General features: G+C 33.7%; 2 protein-coding genes across 4 annotated transcripts in view; both read right to left on the bottom strand.

Moving 5' to 3' along the window:
- LOC126744793 (kynurenine/alpha-aminoadipate aminotransferase, mitochondrial-like) overlaps positions 1 to 17,389 on the bottom strand; it is a 411,884-nt gene that overhangs the window by 45,160 nt on the left and 349,335 nt on the right. The window lies entirely within an intron of this gene.
- LOC126744781 (focal adhesion kinase 1) overlaps positions 2,551 to 17,389 on the bottom strand; it is a 40,900-nt gene continuing 26,061 nt past the window's right edge. For 2 of the 3 annotated variants that reach the window (XM_050452332.1, XM_050452331.1), the window contains exons 11-14: positions 16,172 to 16,803; positions 11,532 to 11,672; positions 9,081 to 9,652; positions 2,551 to 2,763 (exon numbers count right to left, since the gene is read on the bottom strand). In XM_050452332.1, the coding sequence (XP_050308289.1) occupies positions 2,562 to 2,763; positions 9,081 to 9,652; positions 11,532 to 11,672; positions 16,172 to 16,803 (1,547 nt within the window). In that variant the 3' untranslated portion in view covers positions 2,551 to 2,561. The remainder of the gene's footprint in view (positions 2,764 to 9,080; positions 9,653 to 11,531; positions 11,673 to 16,171; positions 16,804 to 17,389) is intronic. The other variant, XM_050452333.1, reaches the window with a different exon arrangement.

Genomic DNA, 17,389 nt, shown 5'->3' with positions numbered 1-17,389 from the left:
GGTCGCATACACTTTCATGACATATTCTGTTAGAATACTTAGATTTTGTGATGGTTTCTCTGTGGAGACATATAATCGTAAAATCCGGTTTGTGGTCGTAAGCCATCTGGAATGAGCCATTTTACCTGGATTCCTTTTCGACAAGTTCAAAGAGATGTTACCTTTTGAAATGGCATTACAAATTTCATATAGGTATTGTTGGTCGGTGCTAAGTTGATTAGCACTAATTTCAGGCAAAGTAATTTGTATCCTTTTAAAATTTGTAGGTTGTAAGGTTTCACATTTTTCTAATTGCTTTCCTATCTCGCCACGAAATCCTTTTGAGCCAGTGGTTTTTCCGTCCAAATGTTGCAGCAAATGTCTTAAAGGTAGTTCGTTTGCGTGCAATAGGCAAACAAACCATTCTAGGGATCGATTCAGAGAGAGCTCAAGCTGTCTAATAATTCCATTCTTATTACCAGTATTTACAGCTGTACCATCACAACCTATAGCCCACAAATTAGAAACGTCAAAATTATGCTCCAAAAATTCTAGAATGCTTCTCTTTATACTTTGCGAATTGCCAGATGCAGGTGTCAAATGACCAATGTATTTGGATCCTGTTTCTGAAACTAGGACTATATGCTCCTCAATCTTCGTTTTCTTGGACGAAATTCCTTCTTCATTAGTTTGAACTAACGTCTTAAGACAACTTTTCTACACATAGGCTTTAGGGAATTATGAAAAAAAAAATTTCGCTCCAGCCTATTCAGCATTTCAGCGACGGTGTTGTCAGATCCAGGTAAATCTCCAGTACTGATTTCAAGTAATTCTAAAGTACCGTTATTTCAATATTATATTCATTAGGAAATCAAGCCAATGTTACGGAAAATCTTTGGAATTACAGTAGATGAAAGGTCCACATCGAAAAAGAACAAATGAGGACCTTAAGACCGAGTTTAGTAAACAAAATAAAAGCACAAAGGGTCCCGAGCCTATACGTGTCTACAGATCGCCAAATGAACGTCTTATTAAGAGGATATGGAACAAAAACCCAGTGGCTCAGGCGGAGGAACAGTATTGGACAGGACATTAGAATCAGGACTGGAAGGATCTTTTGTTGGACAGGAAATAGGTGGAGACGAGTCCCGCAGATGCAACTAAAACTCACGAAGGGTTTATATACCTAGAATAATCAAAATACAAATGGAATAGAAATAAAACTGCATATTAGTAAATAAAAACTATAATTTACTTAAATAAAGTCTTTTTTAAAGTAATTAAATTTCAAGTACGAGTAGAACATATGTATTATCGGATAATTATTAAGGATTTTTTTACGTCAAACGCACATATATTAAACTGCTTCTTAAAGCGGCTATATTGCGATTACAATTTTTGATTTAATCAAATTTGTAAGAACAAAAAAAAACGTTAATCTCAAATAACCAAACCCAGATTGCCTCGATTAAATTTCACAACATTTTATGTTGAAATATTTAGTATTATCCAAAATTAGTTTTACACAATAATATACTAAAAAATGTATAAAAAGCACCCTGATTTAACACAATAAAACAGAAATATACATGTATGACTAAATTAAAACATTTTAGATCTAATATATTTAAAGGATATTAAAGTGTCTCTTAGGTGAATTTATTATAACAAGTGAATTAAGGGAAAAATCTTTATGAGCATATGAAAACACATTAGAACTATAATAAAAAATAACCTAATTAAATGCATATGTAAGTTTTTAATTTTGGAAACCCAGAAACTTTAGTGTTTAGATTCATACTATAAGAAACACAAAAAATTAATTTATTATCAAGGTATAATCTAAAAGTCCCATAATCGAGTAAGAGCGATTTGGGATATCTGATATGAGAAACTGTATTAAAAAAATCTGCACCTCTGAAAACGCTATTCAAGCCAGCAGCCAAGCTTAGATGGCATATATTAGTTCATATCTTCAATTCCCCCTTTATCGAATAATTTTCAATCAGTCATATATTATTCCTGTATGTAACTATAACGCTGTACGTTTGATTTTAAAATATTTCTTTAAAACGTAATAATCCTACCAACTAACACCTATTAAGTATTAGTGGAACTTGTTTAAAAATAAAGATAGTTCATAATTAAACGTATTGCGTTATAGTTACAAGCAAGAATAATATATAGAGAATGTATAAGGAAAACCATGTTAATATGTGTTACGCACAGATTCTCTGATTCAAACTCCTGCCGAATGATGGCCCTCTCAATTTTTAAAAATACATTTACAAATTTCAGTGAAATAAAATATATAATTCAATGACCTTGATCATATAATGGGTACAACCCAACAAGTGTAGAATATTTAGACAAAACGGAAAGTTTCGGTTTCAACTATAAAAAATAAATGCCTCGAACTCAATCAGATCTAAAAATGTTTTAACTTCTCTATCATAATAAGCGCTTTATCCTATAAAGCATTAGCGAGTACCACATGTCTTTGTCAGCTTAATTAATATTTGGTATCTAAAAACTAGTAATATCACACGAAAAATCATAACCCTCCATCCACTACGACGTTTTTAACAAGTGTTTTCGTAGCAATTGCCCTCTTCTACTGCAGAACTATTTGCTGATAATACTGTCGGTTTATCGTTTAATAAATCGGGATTTTGGATCGGTACGTTTGGCGGTGCCTGACCGTGTTGCATTCGGAGGTTATCAATCACGTCCAGGAGGTTTTTCGAGTCCATTGCGAGGATGTGGGCCGTACTTAGCATCCCTCTGAAAAATCGTTGGGTAAATACATATACATATTTTTTATTTAAAAAATTACTAGAATAAGACCTAGATTTTTGTATCTTTAATTCCTACTAGTTCATATGATTCTACAATTATTTGAAGCGGTTTATCGGTGAGAGCTGCACTTTTGTTATATAAATCTCGAGTTCAACTCAGGCAATCAAACCCACCAGCATGGAAGCAGAAAAAAGACAATTCGACTTAGTTGAAGTCAATTTTGTACTTAAAGCCAATGTATAATGTACAATGTATAAATATGAAAAAATGTGTAAGATTAATAAGACTCCCAAGTAGAAAAACAGGATTAATTCCCTCAATTTCCCACCGATTTTTATAAAAGTTGGATTTCTTGACAGGGTTTTTAATTTATAACAAAAAGTGTATTTATAAAAAATTTGAAAAACTTAATATTTTTAGAGTAAGAAATTAAATATAAAAAAAATTGTAATATAAATAAGACTGCCAAGTAAAAAAATAGGCATAATTCCCTCAATTTCCCAACGATTTTCATGAAAGTTGGATTTCTTGACAGGGCTTTTAATTTAGAACAAAAAGTGTATTTATAAAAAAAATACACTTTTGAAAAACTGAATATTATAGGGTTGAAAAACTGAATATTACAGGGTAAAAAATAAAAAACAAGTTGTTTGATTAAAATAATATTTTATTCAATTACTTATGAAATTAACCGACTTACACATTGTTTTTGTTGTTCTTATTGTTTACTTAAATTACACAACATTTCAAATAATAAGATACTGGAACTTAGTACAATTATTATAATAAAGATCTGTGTTATGTATAATATGTAAATATTAATGCCTGGTGAACCTAAACTATTTGTCTCCAAATAAGTAATAGTATTTTGACGTATAACTGATGTACCTACATTTTCTTGATTCAATTCTCCATGAAAAATAGTTGTCCATTCCTTAGTCTCCAGTAGGGTACCATTGCCGAAACGTAGTTTTAGCTTATAATGAAAATACGATGTATTAGTAATCGTTGGAATCCATTTAAAGAACACTTGGACTGATCCATTATGAATGCGTTTATATAATAGGGGTATCCAAGAACCATTAGTTGAAACATTTTCACCTTTTAATTAAACAAGTGCAGACACTATTTCTGGAGGTTTGCTGCAACTAGCGTTATAAATGTAGGACTTAAACAAATCATGTTTACCTCTTAAATAGGATTTACCGTAACATTCAGTTCCTCTGTCGGTATGAAGGTTCCTCGGTGGTGCTTTAACATTACCAAGAATATTTGCACAACTTGGCTAAAAGATAGGCGAAACCAGTCTAAATCATTTATACCTCAGTGGGAAAAAGGAGCAGACTATGCAGTTGTACCGCCAAAATATTTTCCGCCACCAGATTTGAGGAAATGTCCGTAATTCAAATTTTCGAAGAGTTTATAGATGATGAATTTATAAAACATTTGGTGGCGGAAACTCGCACGTATGCATTATTTTTGAACTGTCCAGACCCTAATATTACACCAGATGAAATTCGTTGCTTCATAGCAATATTATTTGTAAACGGCTATAATAATTCGCCATCTAAAAGGCAATATTGGAGCAGTGGCGAAGATCTTAAAAATTTAGCTGTGTCTCAACCAATGCGCCGTGATCGATTTTTATAGATCACTCGGTTTCTTCATTGCTCTGATAATACAAAACTAGAATATGGTTCGATATTTCGGGCGACATAGCTGCAAGCAATTTATTCGTGGAAAACCCATTAGATTTGGGTATAAAATTTGGAGCCTAAATACTACAGACGGCTATTTAGTTGCAGTTGATTCTGCAGTTGGCAGTTGGCAGTTGCAGTTGCAGCAGCAGTCAACGAAGATTTAGAAGCAACTGAGCAATAAAAAGAAGAAAAAACCCCTCCAAAACGGCGGATAACAGCGTCAACTCGCCCCCCATAGTCAGTGGGGGGCTAAACCACCGAAGACAGAGACGTCAACCCACCCAAAATGAGCCCTCAAACACCGAACAAACGGAGAAAAGAGGAAAACAAGAAAACCTAGAGCGGGGTAAGTCTCTAGCAGGCAGTCCTTACCCCTCCCAAAAACCCCTTCTGGAAAGAAGATACTCCAAAACCCTATCACCATCCCACAATCCCGATCAAAATACAGAAACAGAAAAACACCAAAACCCAGAAAATTATAAAACAATCTGTGATGGCCTCCAGTCGGAGAACAGGGCGTTGCGGTTGGTAATTGAAGACTTAAAAAAATACGAAGCAGAAAACTTACAACTTAAAATAAAGCTCAAAAGCACTGAAGAAGAAATAGAAATTCTAAAAGAACAAAACCGTGTCTTCAATTCCCAACTGCAACTAATGAATGATAATATGGATAAAATTCTCAAAATAAACGAGGAATTGGAAGAGGAAAATAAAAACTTTGCCGAGCAGCTGGGAGTGTTGAGGGACCAGCAAATCGACAACAAAACTGAGGATGAAAACCCTAGTAAAAGATTCAAAAAAGATACACGCGTCTCCTCCCCGCAAGAGGAGGAGATGTCACAAGAAGAATCAGAATCAGACACAGACTCAGACGATGAACCTGGTCCCTCAGCACTCCCGGATGACACGGCGGATGTAAATCTGGGAAAGCGGGGCGAGAAACCTGAAAAGAATCCTCTATACATGCCTTTGAATAATCTTTCAATTGCAGGAAGGGGGACTAGTGCTAAACCTAGCAGCTCAAAAATCCCTAAAGTAGTCATCAGAGACACAACCAACTGGGCAAAAAAGTACCAATTAATCATGGAAAATAAAATAAATTTATTAAAGGTACAAAAAGAGAGGCTAGGTTTGGCACTCTTTCCTAAGACGGCTCAGGATCACAAAAAACTGACTGCTCTCCTCAGGGAAAGGGAGATGGAGTTCCACTCCTTCTTCCTGGAGGAGGACAGGAAGTTGAACCTGATCCTGAGAGGATTTGACAGGAATTTCGACCTAAGAGAAATAGAAGAGGCACTAAACCGGATGGGATTTGAACCTGAAGAAATGGGCTGGTTTAACACCGGCCCAGGCCGAAAAAGGAAAACAGATCTCATCCGGTTCTTAATCAGTAAAGATCAGGAAGAAATTTACAAAATCGATAACCTCCTGAACATAAGGGTCCGTGTGGAGCACCTAAGAACTTTCAAAGTCAATAATATAAGACAGGTGGGGCAGTGCCATCGCTGTCAAGAATTTGGTCACGCCGCAAGCAATTGCAACGCGGGGCCGAGATGTCACAAGTGCAAAGGCAATCATTTATATACAGAATGCAAAAAAGAACGTGCAGCACCGGCCCAGTGTTGCAATTGCGGCGGCGACCATCCGGCTAGCTATTGGCGCTGCCCCAAAAATCCTAATTACATAAACAGCAAGAAAAACTTCGCTGAAGCATTGAAAAGAGCGCCCACACCGGGCCCAGTGTCCGGGAGGTCAGAAACAGCAAAAAAACCCGACCTGGGGGCCAAACAGATTGAAATTTCAGCACAACAAAACACTCTTATTTCTCTTTTATCCTTGCCGGAGGACGAAATTAATCTTAAAATAAATAATCTAATCTCTAAACTTAATAAAATAACGTCAAATCCAGCATTAAAATTATTACTTTCATAATCTAACTTTTACTTCTCCATAAAATATAAAAAAAAAAACATATATAAAAAACAACACATAAATAAATAAAGCACAACACCGGTCCAAAACCTACAACCTGGGTGGGCGTGTCCTAAACCAACGTATCCAACCAATCCCAGCCGCCCACCCAGTGTATAAATATAACCTACGCTTCCTCATCCTAGTCAGTCCGTCCCCGCTTTCCGAGCCATCAAAAGCTAGAGCACCTCGATGCGACCCAGAAAAGAAAAGATAGGCGCCAAAAAAGACATCAACAACAAACCAAGTCAGGAAACCGGCAAGAGCCCAGTTGCTAGCCCGGACGAATTCAGTGCAGTACAAGCAGACGGCTATTTGGTAAATTTTGATGTTTATCAAGGTAAAAGTCCCAAATCTAATGCGGACTACGATTTATTGTTTGGCAAAGCTGCAAGCCCTTTGGTAGTAATGTTAGATGAATTGCCGCCAGAAAAAAAGAATTTGCGATATGAACTTTATATGGATAATTTGTTTTCAAACCCAGCGCTTTACTCATATTTGCAATTTCGTGGTTATTCTGCAACTGGAACAATTCGTGAAAACCGAATGCCCAAACAATGCCCCCTCACGAATAAAAAAATGTTTGTCAAAAAAGACCGTGGATATTTCGAAACAGCCATGGAGAAATCCGATGGCCATTTGTATGTGAGATGGATGGATAATTCAGTGGTAACTATGGTGTCTACTTCGCATGGAGCTCAAGAAATTGTACAAGTTAAAAGGTACTCACAACAACAAAAGAAAAATATAATGGTTACACGACCAAAAGTTATTGCGAAATATAATGCCCACATGGGAGGAACTGATCAGATGAACCAGAACCTTGGCTGCTATCGCATCGGTATTCGAGGTAAGAAATGGTATTGGCCTTTGCTAACCTCGATTTTCGATGTTGCTCTTCAAAACTCCTGGAAACTATACAATCGATCTCGAAAACAAGGTTTCATAGTTAGAGTGTAAAAGAGAGGTGGCGACCGTATACTTGAAAAAATTTCAACTTTTGCCGAAAGGATCTGAGCGACGAGCTTCTGCATTGGAATCTTCAGATTCGCGAGTTTCGGATAATATCCGGTTTGATCGTTTTGACCATTTAGTTCAACAAACAACACAAAACAAACGAAGATGATGTGCACTCAAAACATGCAACTCCACATTAAGAACCATGTGTTCAAAATGTGATGTAGCTCTATGTATTTCTTGCTTTGCACCTACTCATTCCCGTTAACTTAAACCTGTTTACTTATTTTATATTACTTAGTATAACGTTCTATAATAAAATTTTAATATTTTCTAATTAAAAAGATTGTTTCAATTGTAGGTAGTGTAAAGTCCTAACGTTGCCATATGCTAACGACTAATATCTCAAAATGTAAGTAGCTAAAATTAAAAAACTAAATTTTTACAGCTTCCTGAACGTATTTTTAGTAATCTTAAAAAAGCATAAGCAAAATGATTTTTGCTTTTTCGACAATACTTATGAACGTTTATTACGGTAAAAAAAAATAAAAAAGTAGCATAAAAAAAATAATTCCGGCGCTAATGGGTTAAAATGGGACATTTTATTATTAATTCTCCATAAAATTGTTGTATCGTAGATTTTGGAGCCCGTCGAAAAGCGATTAAATCACCTGTCTTTATTTCTCTTCCCTCCACTGCACTGTGTTTACCATTTATTAATAAATTTACTTCCTTTTTTGGAAATTCGCCGGCTTTAATAACACCAAAGTCAAATGGAAACCGATAGGAAACTCGTTTATCTTGTGTTAAAACAAAGTTTTTTTCGCTTGGGTCATAGTTACCAATAAATAGTAATGTTATATGGTAAAATAATTTTAAATTTGTAATATTTACTACATTTACTCATTATCATTTACTGAGTAAAAAATTAAATATGAAAAAATGCGTAATATTAATAAGACTCCCAAGTAGAAAAACAGGAATTATTCCCTCAATTTCCCACCGATTTTCATAAAAGTTGGATTAATGGCCAGATTTTTAATTTATTTTTATGCATACAATGATGCAAATAAGCTATTTTAACATTTAAATCAGGTATCTTAACTGTATTTTTGAGGTGAAAATATACAAGAACATTGTATCATATACACTATGCTGCGTCATTTTCATCAGATATAATATTGTTACCAAAAGTAAATATAGCAGGATTTTCGTTATTATGTTTTTTAGAATTTACATAACTTCAAAATGGTAATAAAAAATATATTTTTTGTACAAAGCATTTGCTAGTGTCGTACAAAGTGCTCTCAAGAAACAGAAGTTTTTATAGCCTTCAAGTCTCAATAAATCTAGACAGCAAGAAATGAAATAAAGCTGTTTTTCAAATAGCGTATTATTATTTAAAAAAATGCAAGTTTAGGTATTTTAGCTTTTTTTCTGTCACAATTGAAATTTGGTTACTAATTTTTTTATAGATATTTTTTAGTTATTAATAAAATACATTTTAGGCATTTCTTACGTTCACCCTTTGATATCAAAACTTGCTTTGATCCTAAAATTCTTTTAAAATGAAAAAATTGATTTTTCCTATGACCTCTGCTAAATTTAAACCCCATAAATCTGAAAACTCATTAAAAAATGCTTATGCAAAAAGAAAACAAGCGAATAACTTACTTCCTATACTCAGCATCCAAAGTGGTCCGACTATATTGCTGTGCCAGCCTCATAGCGTTAACCAAATCGCTCATATCCTTGGATAAGACCTTGTGCGCCATCTCCACCTCCCTGATCATGCTCGACGAAAATTCCGGCACGATTTCATCGACACTCGTCAACAATAACCTCAGCTCCGCCCCGACATTCTTCACCAAATCCAAATACTGTTCAGATCTCGAATTTTGCACCCCCTGAGAGAGTAACATGATCGCTTTCACCACCTCGGTGGTACATTTGTAAACTTTATCGTTTTCGCGGTCTAAGTGGTTTTCGCCGTTCATTGTCGCCCTCGCGGAGGAATGCAGACGTCGCTCTAAACTGCCACCGGTGTTCACCGGTGAACAGTTTTTACTGCGAGTGAGGGAGTTCGTGTTACTTCTCACGCTACAATTAGATATCGCGTCCGAGTGGGTTTCTTGACTGGTCGATAACGAATCGATCTCTGAACCATGTGCCGTTGTAGTTTTATTCATGATGTTCAGGGCCTCGGTGCTATTTGAATCGGAACAGGCTCTACTTAATCTCTTTTCCTGCAATTTAGAAACATTATACAAGGTGAGTTTAAAAACAGTGTTAGAGTGCGATATGTCACAAGATGCACATTAGAGTCATTAGAACACGTATGCGGACTGCCAATTCAATGAAAAGTAAATAACCACTACTAGAGGGCCGCCATTTTTCGTGATTGTCCTTTCGATGTTGGTCACTCTGACAAATTTCAGTTGTGCCAATTGTAGGGAAACAAGACAATTAAAGTTTTTGAGAGGTTATGTTTACAAAAAAACAAAATAGAAAGTTACATTTAGTTAAGAATTTAAGATAGTTGCGTTAGATCCCTGATTTTTCTTGTACTTCTTTAAGAATTTCGTTAAAATTTATAAAAGAAAGTAGTCCTCACCTAAAATGAGACAAAGTTTCAACTAACCCCATTAAGATAGATGCATGCACTTTAAAATATTTGTTTTATTATTCTGATGATCTTGAATCTTATAAATCTAAACTTAAATATATTGAATCTTATAAACCCTAATACCATGAAAATGATCTTCATTTAAATTTTTCCTTGTATTTACTTAATAATTTCAGTGAAAAGCACTATTAATTTCGTTCTATTTTTACTATTACGACTTTTACTTTTCTTTTATGTGCAGTGTTTCCAAATTAATAGCTACAACCATCAAAATATAGATGATTTTATGAGGATTTGTAATTAGCAAGGGTTTATATAGGTTGGTTGCAAATGTCAACCGAAACGACCAATCATTTTATTCGGTACCTTCAGTTTTTCCTACGGATGTCGTGGATTAAACCTATTTATATTCTGAGTTTAATCTACGACATCCAGAAATCCTGTGTTTATAGATTATGTTTTTTGGTTTGATTTTTTCGTGGTTTATGAAATTTGATTGTTTCAATTCATTGCATTCAATACACTTGATTGCAGTTTAAATCCAGGACTTGATCTTAATATAATGGAGGTATGTATTTATATATTTTTTTCATCATTGCTTAGGAGCAGGAGCTCAAATATACCAACAGCATTTGCGTTAATTAGGGGTATTATAAATAATAATAGGTACCTATAACACAAAAATGGAATTTATAACCTAATATCAACAAACGAAAACAAGACCAACGACCCACAAGAAACCAGAGCGTTCTATTTAAAACCGATATTCCAAGGAACACTGAAAATGTTCAGAGTGACCAACATCAAAAGGACACAACTACTATAAAAATGGCGGCCACCAGGAGTGATCATTTTTGGGTATCGTGCACTAGCAGGGAGAGGGATATTCTATGACATTTTTCACATTAACTGATTTAATCTTTGCCTTTTAACTCCCATGATAATAAATCCATAGGTGTTAAATCCAAAGATCTGTCTGGTCATTAAACTAGTCCAGGGCAAAAGATCAAAGTAGCCAAATTCATAATTAGCTCTTTCTCCAAGAATTGTACATCTTTGATATATAAATCTGAAAACCCCTACTGATAAAACAAAAACTACCGGCAGAACAAAGACACATGGAATGTCTCAAAAAATAAAATGACAGACAAAAGTGAAATATTTAGGTGTTGCTTTAGATGACAATGTAAAGTTAGTGTAAAGCAATGTAAAATTACATATATTGAATATTTTTATTTCTTTAATTATTACCTCAAATTTGTTGACTTTTACTGTAATATTAGACTGTAATATGTTTCGTCACACTAGTGCGTAAAATAACTCGGTAGTCGTAAAATTCGTTTTTTTTATTCAGAGGATTTGTCCCATTAGATTCTTATGGGACAAGTTATGCATACAAAAAGGATCATTTTGCAAAGTTGTTACATAAATAACTATGCTACTGTTCTATAAGGTTCTATACTGTTCTTATTATAAGGGATAGTAATAAAAGTAATTACCAAATTAATTTCAGATTCGGCCAGCCATCGCGAATCCTCGGTAGATTCCGCCCGTTGCTGCCTTAGCCGTGTTTCTAACGTCCTCTCGTTAACCATATGGGGTACGTCCATGGTACTTTTTTCGTACATTTGGCACGCCAACTAAGAAAAAAACTATCTTGGAAAAAATATTTGTTGAAATTTTAAAAAGTAAATTTAAAACGTATTAAAAGGTGCATTTCATTCTAAAAACACAAACAATCGGCTAAAATAAATGGATTATATACCGGGATAAGATCATCTGCATAAGTTACAACCAACTTTTCAATCCTCTCCGTATTTCAGTCGAGGATGGTACAGAGAGTATGGAAATGTTGGCACTAGATTTTTAAATTCAAAAAAGCTGAGGGTGTTTTTGTTGTACTTGATGTTCGTGGACGAGAGCTCCGAATAACAATTATTTTCAACGAACGTTTATTTTGCTCTATGAAAGGACTTATAACCAAGAATAGAATCAACGAAAACCATATTTGCATATTCTAATACTGGAAAATGAACGCGGTAAACATACTAACGCATGTTATTTGAAAGAAAATGCCAACATTTCGGAGAATGCTGAACCTGTCATTAGAATGAGAATTCTTTAGTTATATACTATTAAATTTTGGTTTAGTAGAACATTAGAGAATCTTGTTATTCAAAATAAGATTGCTCACGCAAAGTTCAAAAATAGTGAGGATTTGATGGATTATGTTAATTTTTCAACTTTGAGGAATCAATGTAAAACTATTCGTAGGATTAAATAATGCAATTTCTGGTGATGATCATCTGGTTACGAAGTTTGGAAGTTTGTTGCCTTTGGTCGAATTCTGTCATAGTTAGTCATTTAATTTTCTGTCATTTTTAGCTTTGTTAATGATTGTTTGTTCTGAATAGATCTTCTAGTATTATTTTTGTAAATTGACTTATCGTATATTGAAATAAATAAATTACTATTAACACAAATATTTGTTTGACATCTGAGATGTATTTTATATTTGTATGTAAAGAGAAATGTTTAAGAATGCAAAAAAATGTTAATTAGTTTTCTTACTAAAAAAAACTTAAAAAAATTAATTAAAAACTGGGGTATTTTGCGCCTTCCACATATTACTTTTGTTATGTTTCTTATCTATTTATTCACCGTATTTCTTGGCTGTTCTACTAATAGATTTGTGGGTATTTTGAAAATGTTTTTATATGGATTAATTTAAATCTTTATTGTTCTGTCAAATATATAATCAATGTTAAAAATATATAGCGTTAGTATTTATTATTAATAATTTGTACTAAAAAAACGTAGATATACAGTATTGGCCATAAAAGTTAGATCTTTTAAAAATTTAAAATTTTTCCAATGTTTTAAATTTATATTTTATTTTTGTACATCCAAGCAATATAAACAAAAAAGCATACCAGAATTTCAACCTTATCTTGTTTCAGACAATAAGAAATACTTTAAATTTTTGTGCTGGACAAAATGCTTGGAACTTTTTATAAAAGATGTATTTTACAGGCAGTCTTTGACACACCAGTGGGTTCTTTTTATTTATTTTATTTTGTGTTACCATGGGAAAAGGCAAGGCCTATTCCAGCGACATTCGCCAACGAATTTTAGATTTTTACAATCAGGGTGTTAGGCAGCGTAATATTACTCAAAGACTAAACGTTCCTAAGAACACCGTGTCACGGATAATTAAGAAATATCGTACATTTGGAAATGTGGTACCAGGTAAAAGCACTGGAAGACCTAAAGCCACGACTGCCCGTGTAGATAGGCGAATTTTAAATATTTCCCAGAATGGCCCATTTTTGTCATCCTCTAAAATTTTACAAAAATTAAATGAAGATGAGCCTTCCAATATCTCTGCAAGAACGGTAAGAAGGCGATTGTGTTCTGGTGAACTTAACAGCTACAGACCTGCTAAAAAACCTTTGCTGTGGAAGAAAAATGTGAAGTTACGCCTACAATTTGCAATGGATCATCTTAACTGGACTGTACAAGATTGGAAAAAAGTGCTATTCAGTGACGAATCTAAGTTCAATCTGTTTTCCAGTGATGGAATACTTCATGTAAGACGACCGAGAGGTGAAAGACTCAAGAAAAAGTTTATCCGACCTACGGTTAAACATGGAGGTGGTAACGTGATAGTATGGGGATGCTTTTCTTAATACGGTACTGGGCCAATACATAAAATTGTGGGGAAAATGGATCGATTTATGTATCGGGATATTTTGCGAAATATAATGGAGCCTTACACATTTGAGTCTATGCCAGTAAATTTTGTATTCCAGCATGATAATGAACCAAAAACATTCGTCAAAATTGGTAAAAGAATGGTTGGACCAAGAAAAGATCACAGTTTTAAAGTGGCCGGCCCAGATTGAAAATATATGGGAACATCTGGATCGCAAAATTCGGGCATCTGGAACAATCAAAAATGCTGATGAACTATTTCATAATCTTGTTGAAGCCTGGACTCACATTGACAGACAAATGATTGAAAATTTGATTGAATCAATGCCCAGAAGAATGCAGGCAGTAATTAATGCTAAGGGTTACCATACCAAATATTAATTTTAATATTATGGTTTCAATAAGTTATGTTTTATGTCGTTTTTGAATAACAATCATTTAGTTCCAAGTATTTTGTCCAGCTTTTTTTAAATTTTTATTCCGAACTGCTACTGGTGCTGAATTTTTGTCAACATTTAAATTAATTAACACTAGTTTTTCGTGTACAACTACTTTATAAAAGAAAATAAAATGCTAAATAAAAGGCACACAAAATATAATAAATTTTCAAAAGTTCCAACTATTATGACCAATACTGTATATCCAATTTTGTTTCCTTAATTCATAAATATTCCCTTCTAATCTGAGACATTTTCTATTTTAACTCTGATGACTATCAAAATGGTTGCAATCTCTATCAGAAACTTAATCTCATATCTTAATTTAAAATGCATATTTAATAAATATTGATTTCCGAATTATCCAAGCTTTACTTTAACAAATAAAAATAGCCCTAGCAACACATAATGGTTAAATAAAGGTTTATTTTTGGTGTACACTAGATGTACATTTTTGGTCAACTATAAACATCGGATAAAATGTCCTCATGATTACGTTGAGGATACGATAGTTTTAATTTAAAAACTATGTTGTTGAACCTAGATAATTAAAAGTTGTCTACAACTTTTTTTTTCTGTGAAAAACTGAATTTTCACTTATTGGCGATAAAAAATGGCACAACTATTGCAATTTTCATGGCAATACGCCTTGCTTTCGAGAAATAAAATAAAATTCACGTTTTATTCGAAAACCTTAAGGTTATATGAGAAAAGTATAGATACAAAAACTATAGATTTTCTTAACACCTATAATTTTCTTAAAAAGTATTTTTTTCTCAGGCAATTATTTTCTGCAAAAAAGTCGTTTTTCATTCACCCTACTCTTTTTCTTTTTCTCCCTACAAAAAATTGTTTTCAAAAATCATTGTTTTCCAAAATAAGACGCACGAATAACATCTGGTTTCATCGTTAATATCTAATCTAATATCACAGTTTGTTTATTTAAATTTCATATAATTAAATATACGTATATTAATAAATATTGAATACAAAAACAGTGCTATTAGATTGGATATGATGGACGAAAAACGGTGATTTTTCAAAAGAATTTCTTACTGGGTAAATGTTTGGGGTGGGTGGGGGGGGTAAGGGTTGTGTTGATGAAAAATAATATTTTTGCAGAAAATATATATTCAATCTTTAATTTAATAGCACTGTTAATTTAAATTTAATCTAATTTTATATATAAATATTTAGCATAAAAACAGCGTTATTAGATTGGATAATCAAGACGAAAAACAGTGATTTTTCAGAAGAATTTCATCAAATATTTGAGGTGTAGTAATCGAGTTTAAAAACTAGATAGGCAAATCCAGTGTCCAATTTTTTAAATGCCGAAATTTACTCCCTTTTGTAAACAGAATCGCATATGATATACGTATATTCTACAGTTTAATAAATAAAATAAAGAGATCAGAGGTCTTGAGTCAGATCTAATTAGATTTACTAAAAATGTAAAAATTTCTAATTTTTAGTTTCAAAAATAAATAGATTAGGAAAAAGTAAATACAAAAGTCACCTACGCCTATGTCTATAAACGAAATATAAAGGTCAAGAAATTTGAACCATGTGTACGATGTTGTCATTACAGGTGCAATCAAACTTGCTAAATTTCAATGATTGATTGGCTTAAAGTTCTATTTACAAATGAGTAGTTTGATCTATACTTGGTTATAAGTCAGTGGCTTTATGGCTTAAAAAAATCGCAAGGAAGAAAAGATTTCCATGAATTTTCGGTCGAATTTGATTTTCAATTTGAGGTCAAAAAAATAATTGAATGTGCTTTTTGATGGCCAAATTTCATATTTACAGCGCCTTAAAAAAAAAAACACTTAAAGGTAAGCGCCTAACATTCCGATGTACGTGCAGAACTAAAAAAAAAGGCAACAGCGATGATTTTCTAAAAAATACGACAAAGTATTTAAAAAAACAACGTGCGCAAACAGAAAACCACAACGGAACATGCCGTGTCGCATGCAGCATCAAACCTGCTGCTGAGGCGGCGTCGCCACTTGATATTTATTCATCAGCATCGGTGGCTGTTTGTGGGCGCAACTTTTCACGTTTTCCCCCCCGAAATCGTACAGAGACTCCTCGACGAAATTTAATTTATTTTCGTACATCATCGGGTTCGCGTGGTAATTCGGCAACACCGTGTCAATAGTGTTGGATGAACTAGATGCCCCAACTAGCAAGGGGACACTTTTCGAGTAATTACCGTACTCTTTTTTATTAACGCGTTCCAACGAGTTATTTTTCGAATAATTACTGGAAACGCTCTTCGCGTCCGACGAATCGAACGATTCCTTCTCCCCGGACACTTCCGGATCTAATTTTTTCAAACTATCGATCGGAATCGGTTGCGTTTTAAGTATCGGACCGTCGAGATCGGGGGCGAGATCGTCGACGTCCTTTTCCGCCTTATCTTTTTTATTATCTGAGTCGAAATCTACAGCTACTGTATTAAATACCGATGCGGGGACTGTGTACATTGCGGGAGTGACGCCACGGTGGTCGTTTTCGCGCATCAGGTGCGCCAACACCTGCGGGTTCTGCGCCACGATGTACGTCTGCGGGATCGGGTCTTCCTCTTCTGATACTGGAATGGTACCATCCAAACCTGAAAATGGATTGTGAAAATGTAATTCCGCAGTTAATTTTAAAAGGTTACTTTCGTTAACATTTTATACGTTTGTTTGTGAAAATGTTTTTGATGTTATTACTATAGTGGAGATTTGGATTGAACATAATGTATTTAAAAACAAATACGTTTTATTTACCGCATATTAAATTAAACAATAATTTTTATTTTGATAGTATTTACTATGGCAAATATAGAAGTATCCTTCGAGTATGAACCAGACCGATATCTATACCCGTAAACACATGGTACAGAATAGGGCTCGGAATTCTGGAAAATTATGTATTCGAATACTCACTTCGTTTTTTTTTTGAATATTTGAATTATTCACTATTCGAATAATCATAGAAATATTCGAATTTGAATATTCAAATATTTGAATACTTGAGTAATTAATAGATATATTTAAATAAAGGAAACCTCTCATACAAAATATCTTGGGATATACCTTAACGAAATTTTAATTCGCATATACATACTTAATTTCTATTTTATAAATTTTAGATAAAAGTGACATCATATATTAACTCAGTCAATTCAAAGATACAGAATTTTAGTATGGGGA

Source organism: Anthonomus grandis, chromosome 14, assembly GCF_022605725.1.
Source record: "Anthonomus grandis grandis chromosome 14, icAntGran1.3, whole genome shotgun sequence".
NCBI classification, from domain to species: Eukaryota; Metazoa; Arthropoda; class Insecta; order Coleoptera; family Curculionidae; genus Anthonomus; species Anthonomus grandis.
The sequence above is the reverse complement of the archived record's forward strand: the minus strand, read 5'-3'. Positions and strand labels throughout refer to the sequence as shown.